Source organism: Botryllus schlosseri, chromosome 9, assembly GCF_051294905.1.
Source record: "Botryllus schlosseri isolate E-star chromosome 9, Bs_hap1, whole genome shotgun sequence".
Taxonomy (NCBI): domain Eukaryota; kingdom Metazoa; phylum Chordata; class Ascidiacea; order Stolidobranchia; family Styelidae; genus Botryllus; species Botryllus schlosseri.
In genome coordinates, this window is record NC_137244.1 from 13,981,391 (window position 1) to 13,999,353 (window position 17,963).

At 41.8% G+C, this 17,963-nt stretch overlaps 2 protein-coding genes across 2 annotated transcripts; one reads left to right on the forward strand and one right to left on the reverse strand.

Moving 5' to 3' along the window:
• Positions 1-366: 366 nt before the first annotated feature.
• LOC145445768 (uncharacterized) lies at positions 367-12,176 on the forward strand. Its single transcript, XM_080323903.1, has 4 exons — positions 367-684; positions 959-1,106; positions 1,667-1,785; positions 11,443-12,176. The coding sequence occupies exons 1-4, from the start codon at positions 430-432 to the stop codon at positions 11,680-11,682; spliced, it is 762 nt and encodes a 253-aa protein (XP_080180029.1). The 5' UTR covers positions 367-429; the 3' UTR covers positions 11,683-12,176.
• LOC145445766 (uncharacterized) lies at positions 7,339-11,309 on the reverse strand. Its single transcript, XM_080323901.1, has 2 exons — positions 7,933-11,309; positions 7,339-7,600 (listed from the first exon to the last, which is right to left on the reverse strand). Exons 1-2 carry the CDS (start codon positions 10,817-10,819, stop codon positions 7,482-7,484), a joined length of 3,006 nt encoding a protein of 1,001 aa, XP_080180027.1. The 5' UTR covers positions 10,820-11,309; the 3' UTR covers positions 7,339-7,481.
• Positions 12,177-17,963: the final 5,787 nt, after the last annotated feature.

Genomic DNA, 17,963 nt, shown 5'->3' on the forward strand with positions numbered 1-17,963 from the left:
GTGGATGAGGATTTTGAATTGAACATTGAATTTCGAATAATTTTCAATTAGTCTGTGTCTTTCGGGCGAATTCAAGTTGGTACATGATGGACAATATACCACAGGAGTTCAGGATCTGAAGTTTTAGCTGAGATCTGGAACGGTATTTGCAGCCCCGCTCATCTCAGGGCACATGCAATCTGATAAGGTAGAGCAGGAATATAGCCATACGTCTATTTCTCGGCATCTTTCGGTTTCGAGTGATGAAATTGAAAGCCCTGAACGCATTCATCAGTATTGAGATGCGACGCGTGACCGTGATTGCAGACAAACATCTTCAGGCGTTCTGCTATTCGCTTGAATGAACAATAGACCTTCATCGTAATGGAATAACTGCGAGCGAAGCATTCGGAAAATATTTTAGCGCGTCGACTAACGCTAGCCGTCGAAATGAAGGTTCTCGTAATCGGATTTCCCAAGACCGGCACAAAATCGTTGCATGCTGCACTGAAAAAATTGGGATATAAAGTATACGATTACGAGCATAATTTCTATTACCTTCGGAAGCAATGGATAAAAATTCTAACGAGGGAAGGTGGAACGAAAGAGGATTTTTATGAAATGTATAAAGATGTGGATACGTCGATGGATATGCCGGCCTGTGTGTTTTGGAAAGAGATACTGGAGGCGTTCCCCGACACGAAGGTAACTATTTATATCATACGATACATCATTTAGAATAGCAAATGAAAGTCTGATATTTGCTACAATTATAATTGAAGTTTATGTACCTAGAAATTGACGTATTATTTTCCCGCAATAACTCTTGTCGACATGGATGCAATGCATGTCTTCTTTTGGAATCAGAATCACTGTCCCACGGTTACAGGATATTCCTTATTGAATATTTCGTGGGCTTTTATTCTGTAGAACTCAGATCATTGCAACCCAATTTATAAGCTCAGTGGTTAATTGACAGCTTATCTTCAATGAACGGAAAACGGAAGACGAGTGGTGGGCTAGTTGGGACAGAACTGCGGAAAATATCAACAATAACAAGTTAATGACGGCGATGGCATTCCTGTCTCCGACTGCTTTCTCTATCTTTCAATACACGCATCACGTCGGTAAGTTGCTCATTATAGCTGTATTTTCAGTATTCTCGCATGCGTGATGACGTAACCTCAGAAAATTACCATAAGTCAGATTCGGTGTTACTAACGAAGTTAGGAAAACCCTCCAGGATTTTATTTGGTAAAGTTAGGCCATCGAGCATTTTAGGTCCGCAGTGACATATGACTGTAAGCTCTACTGCACAGATCTGCGCCTGCGCAATCTCATATCATCGCGACCAATTACACAGAGCTATATTATCGATCCAGCTGAGCCGATTGAGCTAGTTCAATCCGCACTCTGCTTGTCGATCACAAATATAGGCCCACCATAATACTAAATTTAGAGACGTAGATACTAGATTTGAATGGACCATTTTGAAATTATGCCTCGCGCCCTCGTTGGCTTTGACTTGTGTATGTGCTGTTAGCATTTCCGGTGGATATGACGTTATTAAAAGTTACCAATGTCAAGCCATATGTTCGCGTTCGTGTCCTTCTATAAAGTGGCGGTTGTACCGTCACATTGTCAGCTACGGTTATCCCATCATGTCGTTTAATTTCTGTCTTTTCAGGTCGCGTAACTCTCGGAGCTCCGCCGCAGCGATTTTGCACCTCTTTCCGAGGCATCAGTCCGACGGTAGCGAAAATGCGCTACAGAACCCACAATGCAAAAATCCGAGAATTCCGTGAGGTGGGTAGGCCCAAGTCATTGCTGCGCGAGAAGGTGTCATGTTGCGCATAAAGTAACAATTCGCATGGCGGTTATCCTCCGCACGCCCTCTAATTGATTGATCAGATTCTATTCTTAAGTACTAATCTTATTCCTACTGAGACTGTTAAATCGTTGCGATGCGAAGCACAGCGGAAAACTCGCCGCCAAGCAGGGCGTGATATGGTATGAAAGTATGGTATAGTATGGTATGGAACGGAATTTCGGCATGGAATATGGGAAAGTGCAAGTATGGTATGGAAATTTCCCAAATATGGTATGGAATGTTATTTCCATACTTCCATACTTCCATACTTTGATAGTTTTGCCAGAATCATGACAATGATACTTTCGATTTGTAAAATTGACTGCATACCTCGTACAATCGCTCACTGTCTATGTTCATATCTCAAATTGCGATTCATGAATCACCCACCCCGGTCTATTTGAAGACAACAAAGTTGCGCAACGCGCATATGAAGGAAAATAATATTAATAATGAATATTCCAATCTAAATATCATAAAAACGAATGATTTTGCTTATTGTAACTTGTACTCCGTGAACTACCAAGGGAGTTTTAAAATCGTGGACTCTGAAAATGTAGAAGTTACGTGAATATTTTTATCGATTTACTGAACTTGGAAATAATTTTCTGCACTTTGGTAGGATGATCATCTCGCAATATCTATTTGACATAACCATCATTCTAATTCAAAAATATGTGGCTTGTCTTGGAGCGACGTTACGATATGCCGACCTCCAACACGCATAACTTAATGAAATCTGGTTATTTCTGATAATAGAATAGACACCCTGATGTTGGCTAATGAATCTAATGTGTGTCCCGCAGATTGGCGGGGAAAATGGACATTTGATCCGCTGCACCGAAATGACTGTAGTGATGTAAATTTATAGTCTAAGATATATTATTGCAGGGGTTTCTAACTGGTGAGGAATTTAGGGGTTTTTGGTGGGAATAGACTCACTTGTAAAAAATATTTACATTAATAACCTCGTTTAATAAACATCTGTATGAAATGCCGATCGTGTCTCTAATATTTAGGTCTTTTAGCTCATTTGCAATTCAGCAATTCGTATTATCAGTGCCTCCAATTAGTTATTAATCGACTGGACAGCGGCACGCTATCTCCCGCATATAGTTTATATGTAGCCAATATGAATATGTATTCAAGGGAAATCGCAGACTCGCTAATTGATAGCAAGCTGGACTCGTTACATATGAAATGACTTTTTTTTTTCGAGTTATAGTAGTGTACGAAAGTGTAGCTTATGGCGGTTTATAGCCTATCTACCATACGCATAAGTTCGTTAACAGCAGGAAGTGCATCTGGCTCATGCATTATTTGGCATTTACACATGTAAATTGATGCTACCTCGCTACATTTGGAAATATTTGAAACCCTCCCTATTTTTCTGTCGGCTTACACATACATTTGACGGAGGCGCAACATTGCGTTTACGGTTACCAGTTCACTGCTCATTTCATTGCGTGCTGTTCAATTCTGAGGGTCTTAACTTTCACCAATAGCAAGTCTTTACAAAACAAAAAGTCTTACCAAATTTTATTGGAGGGGGCAATTTTAAAGGGTGAAAATATAGATTTCAGGTTGTGGAGAATAAAGAAAACAATGTTGGGAAACAATATTTTAATTTCACAATATATTGGTTTATGTCATTTTGTAGATGATGTTACTGCTAGCAGTGTGTTACCACACTAGATTCACATGTCATGAGATTCTGTTGTGATTTCCAGATAATCCTGTGTGTAGGCTATATATTATACGTTCCGTCTTCGATGATCAGGCAACATACATTACTGGCGACATATGCAAATACATATACAAAGAAGCTGGGGATATCATTTGTGCATCAGGGTTCAGGGCTGTTTAAATGGATAATTTCATCCAAAATAATTAGAATAAAAACGCCCCAACATTTCCTCATATCAAAAATAGGATATCACTTGAGATGTTGGGCAAGTTGCGAAAGTATGGGAAAAGTATCAAATATGGTATGGAATAATGTTGCTAGGATATGAAAAATTGTCAAGTTTGGTGTGGAACGATTGGGGCGGGTATGGAGTATGGAAAATTCCCATTCTATACCATGCCCTGCCGCCAAGTTCCTGAAGATCACTCGGTATCAGGAGATAACGTTTGCTAGCGTTCTTGCAATTCCAGCACCAATGCCCTAGGAATGTAACGTTCAACTCTGGTACTAATGACTTTGAGAATGAACAATGTAGCGGTCGCTGCAACGACTTGTTGCAAGACACGCTGGTATAATGCTTGATTGGAGTCGACGCTACAGCTACAGTTCCCGTTGCACGCACTAGTTGACTGACTAATGACCGCTCTGAGTACTCTTGCAATCCTGATCACACACGCAGATCCAAGGAGCTTTCTTTACTAGCACAGAACAGCCAAATAGTAGTAATTAGTGGTCAGAAACTTGTAGATTTACCAGGTTCAATGATACTGCGGTTCAATAAGAAATAGAAAGAATAAATGAAGCGAAATGGAGCCAATTGTCTATCTTACGTCTGCCGCGCCAGCGCGCCGACCTCCATATGCGGGCTCTGAGAACACGTGCGTCGTAGACTAACTGTGCCGTCACAGCTCGTGGCTTCGAGAGTGACCTATTTACGCTTTCGCGCACAACGGAATCGGGACAGACATTTACACTCCCCCTTTTAAGGACATTTTTGTGCAACATAAAATGTCTTTACAACCATTTTTGCAAACGTGTAAACAATGTGGCTCCACTTCGGGAAATCGGACTACACTGATAACACATAGAGTACGAGAGATCCAAATGGTCTCAAGTATGTACGAAACAAATAACAATAACAACGACAAAAAAATAACGAGATTCACTCATATCACACAGCGAAAAACAGACAATCAAGAATCGACTGATATCAAAAGCACCAACTTGTGAATGGGGCGGTCAACATAAGTGGAAGAAGCAGTGCGTCTACCCTTTGCATCAAGCTCCGTTGTCGCAACTAACACAGTTGCTTTCCGAATGTGCCCATCACCACTTGGCGTGACAACCTCAACTCGGCCAAGTTTCCAAGAATTCCGGGGCTGATTAGGGTCGGAAATTAAAACAATATCGCCGGGTTTGAAGTCCCGTTTGACATCATTCCATTTACTTCGATTTTGCAGTGAGCTCAAATACTCACGTTTCCATTTACTCCAAAACTCATTGGCAAGGTACTGAACCCTGCGCCATCTCTTGACCAAATATATATCACATTTTTGAAATACTCCTGGTGGAGGCAATAAAACCTTAGACTTCAATGTGAGAATATGCTGAGGGGACAATGGGATTGGCGCTGATGGGTCATTCAAATTTTGCACACACAACGGTCTTGAATTTACAATATTCTCAACTTCGGTAAGAAAGGTACGGTAAGACTCATCACACAAGATATGACCAAATTTCAGCAACAAAGGATTAAGAGCAGCCTTCACGGTTCGGATTTGTCTTTCGACTGCTCCTGACATGTGACTAGCATGGGGAACGGCAAAGTTGAATTCAATAAAATCGCAATGCTCATTCAACAAGAAGTTTTTCACTTTAGTTTGGTTCAATTTCAAAGCAGCTTTTTTCAGCTCATTACTAGCGCCGACAAAATTTGTGCCACAGTCACATCTCAGTTGCTTCATAGGACCTCTACGGGCCAACATTCTGCGGAGGGCATTGATGAAGGAATCAGTGGTCATAGCATTCAACGATTCCAAATGGATAGCACGGGACGACAAACAAGTAAACAAAACACAATAACGCTTCAGAGTAGATCGCTTCTCTTTCACGTAGTATATACCAAAGACATCGCACGCAACGTAGGTAAAGGGCGCTTCAGTATCAAACCTATCTACAGGCAAAGGCGCCATTTTCTGGCTCTCAAGGGGCCGTCGCAACTTGCGACAAGTAACACAACAACCAATTACATGCGTCACTCGAGACGATCCATTTATCAACCAATACCCGTGCTGACGGATAAGATTCAAAGTCATGTAGCGACCGGAGTGGTTACTACGTTCATGGAAATGACGCACCAGCATATCAGTAATGCAAGACTTCTTGGGTATCAAAACTGGGTGCTTCACATCATAGGGTTCATCAGAATTTTCAATGCGACCTTCTAGTCGTAGCATACCACAAGAATCGAGAAATGGATTCAAGCGGAACAAAGCGCTATTTTTCTGCAGTGGTTTCCCACTGTGCAAAGTCTCAATTTCCTTTGCGAAACATTCGTGCTGAGCTGAGCGCACCAGCAGACATTCAACATCTTGAAGTAAACTTACAGACAGATCACCTGTATCCGATTTTTTTAATATAGCAACAAAACGCATAGCTTTCGCCACAGATCTCTTACACTTATCCCAACACGAGAAATGCCCAAGGCTATCTGGATCAATGACGCCAAACGTAGGGTGCGTTGGATTCTGTACTACGTTACTCACAAAGGCAGTTGCTTTTCTCATTTCATTAGCAATTACTGTTTTTTCTGACTCGCACGGTTCAAAGGTGGACTCAGGGGCCGCAAAGGGACCCACGACATGCAGGAAACTAGGGCCACACAACCAACGACATTTTGCATTAAAATCACTCACAGGGATACCTCTACTGGCATCATCACTCGGGTTTTGTGCAGAAGGCACGTAGTACCATGAATCCACATTGGTATGGTCATGGATTGTCTGGACTCGATTTGCGACATACGCGTGAAACCGCTTTGCCTCATTTTTGATGTAGCCTAAAACTACCATGGAATCAACCCAGAAATATTCAACAACATTCTCATACTTCAACTCGTCGCGAAGAAACCGACTCATCCGCGACGACACAACAGCAGCGCTCAATTCCAATCTAGGAATAGAAACTTGCTTATTCAATGGGGCTACACGAGCTTTCCCCATCACAAGGGAACAGGACACATCCCCTTTATCATTTACCAAACGCACATAGGAACACTGGCCATATGCGATATTACTAGCATCAGAAAAATGATGCAGCTCAACATGCTCTACTTTGCCAAATTCAAGGGGCTTATAACAACGTCTTATGTGGACCGACTCAATTAAATGGATATCCGAACGCCATTTCTCCCAGCGCATCCACAACTCTTGGGGAACAGGGTCGTCCCAGGATGCATTAGCTTTACACAGTGATTGCAAAATTGCTTTGGGCTCAATCAATATAACAGCGGCGAGGCCTAACGGGTCATATATTGAAGCCACTGTCGACAAAATGCCACGCCTGGTACACGGGCAATCTTTGAGTTGCATGCGAAACTGCAACGAATCATTTTCAATACACCAAACGATACCAAGCGTTCTTACATTGGGCAATGTGTCCTTTTTCAAATCAACTTCTTTTATGTCCTTAGCTCTATCGGACGGTTCAATACTTTCAATCACTTTACGGCTATTTGAGACAAATTTGCAAAGCTTCATGCCAAAATTTTCACACAACGCGCTGCTACTTTTAGCTAGCGCGATCATCTCAGATTCATCATCTAGAGATATTATGCCATCATCCATGTAAAAGTTATCACGGATGAAATCTGCCGCAGGCGTGCCAAATTCTACTTCACCGTCATCTGCCGCACGTTTCAGGCCAAAGTTGCAAACGGAGGGACTGCTACAAGCCCCGAACAAATGAACTTTTAGACGATACTCTATCAACTTGCCATTTACAATGTCGCCATCTTCCCACCAAAAGAAGCGCAGCAGATCGCGGTGCTTGGGACTGACAAAAAACTGAAAGAACATACTTTTCAAATCCGCACTCATGGCGTAATCAAACTTTCTCATGCGACAAAGCACACCTAACATTTTGTTCAACAGATCTGGGCCAGTTAGCAAGTAATCATTCAAACTCATGCCTAAATACTTGGCAGAGCCATCAAACACGACACGAATTTGGTTTGGCTTACGAGGGTGGTAAACACCCATGTGGATCAAGTAGTTCACTTTACCATTATTCAGATCAAGCTCATTATCAGGGACTTTCTCGGCATACATGCTCAAAATATCACTCATAAATGTGGCATAGTCATTACGAAAATCATCATGCTTGGCCAAACGCTTACCAAGTTGGGCAGTCCTTTTCAAAACGAACGATTTGTTGTTGGGAATATCGACAGTCTCGTCTCGAAGCGGGAGAGGCATTTCGTAGTGCTTGTCTGGACGCTGCTTTATCCCGTCTGAAATCATCTGCAGGAATCTTCGATCTTCTACGGAGAGCGACGATAACTTTCCTTTATGCTCGGCGAACTCCAATTCGAACATGTTCTTCACGGCGTTCGGGTTGATTATCTCTTTTGCTCGAGACGCTAATACGATGTTAGCGTCATTGTTCATTTCTTGCACGATGATCCTATGACATATAGCATTGTTAGGATCAACGCCTTTACAGATTTTACCCACAACACCCCATCCCAAGTCTGTCTTCATAGCAAACGGCTCGTTATCTCCCCCAGCTACCACCTCACGAGGGATTAGGGCTGCGACCACATCACTTCCCAGCAAGATGCCGACTTTTGCATTCGGTAGATAAGGAGGCAACTCATCTGCTACCTTCTGGAGGTGAGCCCACTCTTTGCATGCGGACGCTTTAGGAATCTGTGTTCTGTTCGCGGGTATCTCATCTCTGACATACGCTTGTGCTACGTTGACACTCTTCTTCTTGTCATAAGATGTAACTTCGAGGTTCCAAACTTTCTCAATAGGCCATGCATCCTTTCCGCTCATTGTAGACAATTCGACATGTGTGGATTGACTATTCAGACGAAGCTCACTCTTTATCTCTTCCGTAACAAAAGAACGGTTACTTAACGAGTCCAATGCAGCGTAACAAAGGGTAATCTTCGTGGGATCCGACTTGGGATTAACCCAGACCGGCACCAGCATGGTATTATCGATTTCCATGGTTTCCGACTCACAGACTTGAATGCAATTTGAAACACCAGAAGCAGAACTCAAATGGAGGCTGGTTAAATGAAACTTGCCGCATGTCTTGCAAACCACACGCTTGGTACAGTCTTGCCCCTTGTGGGATCTACTACACTTTTCTCCACACCCATAACATAAAAACTTGTCGTACATAAACGATTTCCGCTCATTGAAGGGCAACTTCCCGAAATCAACACAATCCGGGATATGATGGCCTTTCTTTTTACAAAAGATGCAGTCGAACTCATCTGGCTTCACATTAGTTCCGAATGACACACTTGGCTTATCACGTGGAATCTTTTGAGCGGAATGAGTGACGTTACTATGTCGGTCTTCATTAAGCATTCTGAATTCCGGCATGTTTTGAAGCTCTGACTGATCTCTTACAAATGACACGAAATACTCAAAGGGCGGGTAGCAATTTTTATCATTCGTTTCCACTTTGTATTGCGACACTTTAACACGCCACTTCTCGACTAGTGACGGAGGTAACTTCTTCACTATGTACATATGACTTGACGAGTAATCAAGAATGCCCAACTCTGATACATAATGCTTGTTGACTACTACTTGCTCCAAAAAATCAGAGAATTCACGCAGGCCAAGTTTGTCATATTCCTTTATGTAGCGCCAAGCACGCAGTCTATTCAGGAAGGTTTGGCCAATGACAACAGGGCTTCCATACCTGTCTCGCAAGTCTCCGATTGCTTTTTGGTAGGATTCCTCCGTACCATTCAAAAAATGACTTTTAACAACTTTCAACGGGTTGGGACCAAGATGCTGTTTCAACAAATTCATCTTCTCATTGACACAGCAGACTCTATCTTCCACCAAAGCCTTGAACGAATTTTCCCACTCTATATAGTTGGTTTCATCACCATCAAAAACCCAAACTTTTATATCGGGTATTCGCGTCCTAGGTCTTACATTGTAATGATGTTCACTTGGTATAAGCATGGAATGATCGGTGGGCGGTTTAGGACTCGGCACAAACAGTTTTTGTTCAATTACTTGCGGTTCGACACACGAGACATGGTTCATTGGGGGAGATTTGTCAATAACTAACGTTGGTGTTTTAGGTTCCGTAAATTTGACAGTAGATGGCCTTACTTCGGGACGGTCATGAGAGTCACTTAAAACAAAGTTTTTTACCTTGTCTCCCGAATCCAAAACCGGAACGCTATTCTGTATTTCTGCGAAGTTAGATCCAACACACTGGGTATCTTCATCCAGACCAAAGGGGTTCTCCTCCTTTTCAATTTGCTCACAAGCCTTGATCTCGGCTCGTTTTTCAGCAATTTGACTCTTCAGAGCCAATTGCGACAACTTTTTCTTCATTTCAGCTTCTTGCTCTGAAAATTCCAGTTTCGCTTCCAGAGCGGCTGCTTCCCTTATTCTCGTATGACGTAGCTCTTTGTTGCTGGCGAGGCTGGTGCGACTGTGTTGTGTATGGCGACTCGATCTCGAGCCGGCTCCAGATCTCGCGCGGCTACATACGGATCCATTTTCGGATGGAAGCATCATGAAGTCCATAACGGTTTGCTGAACTTTCTCAATTTTCATTTCAACCAACCTCAGACTTTTGGTGAAGTCCTTTGTTTCCGTATTTTCGGCGTACTTGGAAGTAATTTCTCCGGTAATTTTCCGCAATTCGTCTCTGTAGGAAGAAACACCTTTCATTGCTTCCCTTACTTCTTCTTTATTCGCTGATTGCGTTATAATATCCACAACCACTTCGATGCGACTTTTAACATCTCTTTCTGTTTCACGGAACTGACGTTCAAGTTCAATCAATCTCTGATCGAATCCATGGAAAGTGCCGTCACTACTGGTTGGAACATCAGAACCCACTGACTTGCTCTTCGCGGGGATCTGGTCCACAATTTCTTTCTTGACACTTCCACGTTCATCTTTAACATTCTCTGGACTTGGTGGAACTGGGCAGTCAGCACTCCCTGACGTTGCCACAGTTTGACTTTGTACGGCTGAGCCGTCAGCTATCTCCGACGTTGCTTCAGCTTCCATTATTTTCAACTTTTCCGACTTTCAACTTTATGGCTGGTAAAGTTTCTGACTGTAGCGGTCGCTGCAACGACTTGTTGCAAGACACGCTGGTATAATGCTTGATTGGAGTCGACGCTACAGCTACAGTTCCCGTTGCACGCACTAGTTGACTGACTAATGACCGCTCTGAGTACTCTTGCAATCCTGATCACACACGCAGATCCAAGGAGCTTTCTTTACTAGCACAGAACAGCCAAATAGTAGTAATTAGTGGTCAGAAACTTGTAGATTTACCAGGTTCAATGATACTGCGGTTCAATAAGAAATAGAAAGAATAAATGAAGCGAAATGGAGCCAATTGTCTATCTTACGTCTGCCGCGCCAGCGCGCCGACCTCCATATGCGGGCTCTGAGAACACGTGCGTCGTAGACTAACTGTGCCGTCACAGCTCGTGGCTTCGAGAGTGACCTATTTACGCTTTCGCGCACAACGGAATCGGGACAGACATTTACAAACAATACTTTCTTCTTAGAATACATGACTATCGTTGTTGCAAGAAAGCCAACCTCATCGCTTAGTCATATGGACACGGTATCTCATAGTTGCGATACTGATTCAATTCGAACTTCTTTATTCGACACAGACGGCGTCAAAGGATCAATTCCTTACTTTTCATCCATCAGAGGGATGGGGGCCGTTGTGCGAGTTCTTGGGAAAACCTGTACCGGACGAAGATTTCCCTTACAAGAACAAGGGAGGCTCAGTTTTGGATGATCTTTTGAAAGATAGCCCCATCTTTCATCAAATGAAATATGAAATGGGTGTATTGTTGGCCATACTTGTCATTCTCGTTGCCGTTTTGCTCTTCAGGTGGTTGTATTAAAGATCAGGTTTTCATGTCTACTTCCTTCGGGTTTCGTTGCTAATACTCCTATAAAATGATAATGTGATCAGTATCTTCTAATGGTTATAAGCTTAGCTCACTGGTATCGCCGATATCTGTTGTGTCGACGATATTTATGTAAGACTATTTCATTTGTCTATCGCTTTTGCTAGTAGTACATTATTCCATAAATTCTAATATTTAATGGATAATATGTGTTTCCACATAAACATCGCAATTTCTATGTCATATAGCATATATAATATATAAAACGTATACTTTTACAAATGCGATGTAATATTATATCCATTCCGGTTTATTGTGAGTGAAATGTATTTTCAATTCAGCAGGAGACGGAGAATCCAAAGAGTTTTAGTTCAGTGTTTTCAACCTGTGCGATTGTACGCACTTGTGCGGATGAGTGCGGATGAAAATGGCACATATTTGTTACTGTTTCTGACGAGGAATAATTGAAATAAACTTCATTTCGTAAAGTATGCGTCGCGGGCCATGAAGGGTATAATTTTGGGTAGCTACGGCACTAGAGCGATCTTTTAATATATTTATTGAATTTCTTCGCGCTTCGCGCGGTTTCGTATAGTAGATTTGCTCTTATCTCAGGTCGTTGTCTTCGTTACCATACCAAGAATCGAGAAATGTAGAAAAGTCGTTTCTACAATGTGACTTGATCAAATAAACGTGCCAGCCTTTGCAGTACACATATTTCTTTGAGTTCATAATAGTATTTGCGTGCCACCAAAACTCAGATTAGGGTCGAGGTCGGACCACTTTTTAAATTTCGGAGAGGTCGCGGGCCGCAAGAATGCAATATCGAGACAAAATATGCCTCACAGTAGACCAGCCACGTTTTAAATATTTATACGCCAGTACAACGCTGTGCTCTCTAACGTGGGCGATGGGCATATAGTAACCACAAAAGAAGTGATATTTTATTAAATAACTACAAATTTCTATTACAAATATCATGATCATAAACTTCATTTTATTTATAGGACAAAAAATGTCAAAATCTTCCGTTTTTAGGTAAAAAAAATCGCCTAACTTATCAGTGATAACTGATCTTCATATTCAATCAGACGCGTCCATTAGAGCTGTTAAAAAAAAATTCTCCAGATTTCACTGGCTACTTGATAAAGTTGTTAGGTTGGTGAAAACAACGCTGCACACCAACTTTGGCTCAATTCCAACCAGTAGAAGCGATTGTCTTGCAGTAGAAAGCTTTGAATCTATCATTAAAAAAAAATTCTGTCAACCCCATAAAATTGTTAAATTTGGCTCAATTCCAACCAGTAGAAGCGAAGTTATTGCAGTAGAAAAATTTGGATTAGAATAAAATAGTATTTACGGTGGCTAACTCTTCAATTATTTACGGTATTAGAACAGCTTCTTGCGGAGGTACAGAAGTTCAATATACAATTGAATAGTATACTCAATCATTACTCATATTGAAATGAAGCCGAATATTTTCGGCTGACACTAGTCAGGGGTAATCGTCAGCAACTATAAGAGAATTCAGAAGAACATCGTATATCAACAATCGTAGCACAAAATATGACGTCACCAGCATGAAATGTCGAAAACGAGAGCGTCCAATGTACTATTATTAGATGATACACGAACTCTTTTTGTTGACGCAGCCTTGGTTGGTGTATTTTGATAAAAGTCGACTCCAAGGCACACAAATGAAAGTGTGAACGACCCTTTCCGAGTATGCGAAATCTGTCGTCTCGATAATTTTTCGCACATGCGGGATTATCCAACAAGTGTTTGCTAATTACAGAATTTAAAGCCTTTGATTGTTTCGCATCAATCTTGAGCGGATGAGTTAAGGGTGAGCTTTCACCGAGCGTGTTCTAATGAATCTAGAGACATGCTGATTTATGCGTTCCTGCAAGCGCTTTGACGTTCTTCCCACGTAGCCACAATCACAGTGACACCTAAATTCGTAAACTACATTGCTTTGTTGAAGTGCGGGAAGCACGTCTTTACGTGTTGCATGGAGCAGTTTTGCGTTGTCGCGAAAATCACGTTGGTCTTCACTGAGTCGTAACACTTATTGATCGCTGAAATCAATTGCTTTTCAAAGCGGGTGGAAATAGGGCCTATCCAAGGTAGATGGATATAAACATCTTTGGTTGTTCGTTCGGTAGGCTCTGTTGACTTTTCTGCGTTGAATTGCGTTACTTTCCTAACTATGCCGCGCTCATTAGATCACGCTTGGTGTAAAGCTCACCCTTAAACTCATCCGCTCAAGATTGATGCGGAACAATCAAAGGCCATAAATTCTGCAATTGGCAGATACTTGTTGAATAATCCCGCCTGTGCGAAAAATTATCGAGACGACAGATTTCACATACTCGGAAAGGGTCGTTCACACTTTCATTTGTGTGCCTTGGAGTCGACTTTTATCAAAATACACCAGCCAAGGCTGTGTCACCAACAAGAGTTCGTGTATCATCTTAAAGATAGTACATTGAACGCTCTCGTATTCGGCATTTCATGCTGGTGACGTCATATTTTGTGCTACGATTGTTGATATACGCTGTTCTTTTGAATTCTTTGCTAGTTGCTGACGATTACCCCTGACGAGTGTCAGCCGAAAATATTCGGGCTCATTTCAATATGAATATACTATTCAAGTAGCAATTTATAAATTGCGTGTGAGGAAAGCTTCCGCCGGCAGCATACAATTATTAGGGCTGGGCATAATGATTCGAGTACTCGAATCTGAATCGCGTAATTATTCAAATGATTTGAGTCGAGTAGCAGAAGAGGATTTTTTCGAGTACTGAAATTATACACTCCTCGCTACTGAAAGTTATTTTATCAACGAGAATCATGGTGTCGATACTATTTTCCACTGTGGAAGCCTTGAAACATTGATTGGCCCTATCGCAGCATACGAAGCATATAGTACAAAGCTACGAACGTTACTGGAAAAAACATTTTCGAATTCATGATCCTCCCACAACATTGTCACCAAGTCCAACGAAATCGGTATGGTCGAAGAAATACCAAAGTATCTTTAATGTGATCGATAACAGGCATTATGTTCTTTGTAGTGACAGAAAAGGTACATATTTAAACTTTGACATATTTCATTCTGATGTGACGTCATAATGACTGATACTCGAATACTCGACTCGACTCGAAGCATAATACGTGATTTAGAATCGAATCACTCAGGTACTCGATTTTGCCCAGCCCTAACAATTATCAAAAAATTGACAGAGTGGAACGATAGGAGTGTAATAGAGAACTATCAAAGTATTTTCCATTGCACCATGTCGTCGGAACCACATCCCCTATAATTATGCCTAAGTACGGAGACCATATATGTCCTCTTTTTCAATAAAACAAAATGTACTCAGTGGACGTTCAAATGATCCCACACAATCTTTCCTCTCTAATCGTTTTGAGTGTTATGGGCGACTATACCGAAACTTTCAAAAAGGTTAATTCGCCCCAAAGTGCACGTGAAAATCGGCTTTCTCTAGAACTTCCACGAAGGTTGACTAAAAAAGGTCAACCCAACGGAAGCTGACCGCGGAAAGCCGGATTTGAGGTACCGACGCCGTAAGTTGACCTTTTCCTTTTAGTCAAACTACCGGTCGATCAGCAGAATCTATAATAATTTACCATTTTTGTGCCTCTTTTTAACTTGGTAAATTGTCCTCGATTTCTGATCCCTACCTATATGTGACCTGGTCACTGAGCTGTATATCGTGGTATACTTATTGTCGCACAAATTGCTAATAAGCCTACAGGACCTCTCCGTTGAATGGCCTGCAAAGATTGAGGTAACCTGCTGTTCAATGTCCAGTCGTTTAAGCTGAGTGGAGGTTCAGATTCTTAATGTTGAGTTCCCTTGCATTTCATTTCCAGCTGATTTTTAACGACAATAAAACGGAGGAGGAATGGGGGATTAGCTGGACCAGAACGATCGAGAAGGGTGGCGGAAATAATTTGATGTTTCTATTGTGCTTTTTGTCTCCAACAGCCTACGCATTCATGGAATTCACGAGACACGTCAGTAAGTTTCGAATGTTTAGTATGCGGAGAATGATGAACTGTGGCGTCATCGAGTTGTTGTTGTTGGTGGTATTCACGGCGTTTGTCGACTAACAGAAAATGCGAACATAGATAACTCGACCTTGGATTCACGTTTGTTCAGAGAAATTTTGAGCAACTGCCACTATGGTCGCCACTCGCCAGCATATTAGTCTTGGGTCGTGTTAACTTGCATCAATAGGAAGTCCTCACGAAACAGTTTTACCAAATTTCGTTGGGGAACATTTTAAGGGGTGGTTAGAGGGATTTCACGTTATGTGGGATGAAGACCCAAAAATATTCAGAAGTAGGGATTGATGAAAAAAAGGGTTAGGAACCGCTGCTCTATTTCGACCACGTGGATTCAAGCTCTCGCGAATAGGTGTGTGACAAGATAGCATAGTGCTACGTTCCACAGTTGCTACGCCAATAGGTGTCTTGTTAGCTCGAGTCCGACCGTGGTCGACTCCACAATTCCGCAGTTGTCGCTCAAATAAATCATGCTACTCGACGAAAGTAACGTATTTACAGTCCGCGCAACCATGGCCGCACCGCCTCAACGGTTCTGGCAGGCAGGTAGAGGAATCAGTCCCGTGACAGCGAAGAAGTGCTACAGAAATCACAACGCTAACGTCAGACTATTCCGACAGGTACGCGATGTTGCCAAGTTGATGAATCGCATTATATTCTATGCATTGCACATTGTTACCATCGGTACTGTATAGTATAGATCAGTGTGGTTTTCAACCATTTTTACTTACTTTATTACTACTTCAATGTGCACTTCACTTATGACAAACAACTTTCAGAATGCCTCGAAGGAACAATTTCTGACTTTCCATGCGTCAAAAGGTTGGGAGCCTCTGTGCAAGTTTCTACAGAAACCGATTCCAAACGAACCTTTCCCGCATAAAAATCAGGGGGGATCGATTACGCAGGATCTTCTTGACGAATCTCCAATATTCCAGCGCATGAAATATGAAATGGTTGCCTTGCTCACTCTTGTGGTTGCAATTGTTGCTGTATTACTCTTTAAATACCTGGGGTAAAGCAATAGTATACGAATGTATGCCAAATATTTTTTTCCTTTTTGCGTGTAGACCAATAATAACATAATCGCTTTACAAGTCGGACTTGAGTGGCGATTTTTTGGTGATTTGACTTGACTCTGGTCCTTTTTTCAAATGCGTAAAATGACTCGACTCAAGTCAAGTTGTGTATATTGACTCGAACCAAGTCGTATGACTTGAGACTACGACGGCCAAGACAGGCATTTGTTATGCTACCGCGAAAAATATGATATGGATTCTCCACCACAATAAACATAAATCGGTTTCGACCATATCTCCTTTACTTTGCAATCTGTGACAATACTAAGGTTTGATAACGACTTACAGAAATATCATTTCCACAAGCATACGCGCTGCACGAGGCTTTGTACTACATCAAGGGTTCTTAACCATGGGTATACGAGGCACCATAGCAGCACCATAGCACCATACGAATTGAAATGTGAAATTATACGCTGGTCAGGTGTATTTGTGAAAAAGCATTACCACAAAATTGTGTAATGGCTTGGCACAATTATTCGAGGGCTTGAATCCGAATTGAGTATTAATTTTAATGACTTGAGTAGAGTAATTAATTGAAGTATAGAATTATGCCTTTGATACTTTCTCCATCCATACATCTCCAAATCTAGTCACGTAGGCCTATTTGGATATTACTGATAGTGCGGATCATGGACCGGAGTCGGATTTTTACAATTTTGACCGGATCGGATCGGAGCCGGATCAGCACTTTTTCTGTTACGGCCGGAGTCGGATCGGAGCCGGATCACTACTTTTTTGATCCGGCCAGCATCTTTATGGATAAGCATAACTTTTATAACTCTACCAACCAACTACACGTAAATAACCACCAAGACAGTGTGAACATAAACGAGGCATATTTATCAATTCACGGAACCTCCGTACCGAGTAGGGCCGGACTTTTTCATTTTTGGCCAGAACCGGATTGGAGCCGGATCAGTACTTTTCCTGATGCGGCCGGAGCCGGACCAGAGAATTTGTCGATCCGCTCCGCACTAATAACTGACCGACTGAGTCTGCAGGACAGATGTATAAAGATAGATAACGCAGGAAGCTAAATCTACTAATCACAATCTTTAAATGAAGAGTGGTATATAAAGATGATGACTACTACAACTA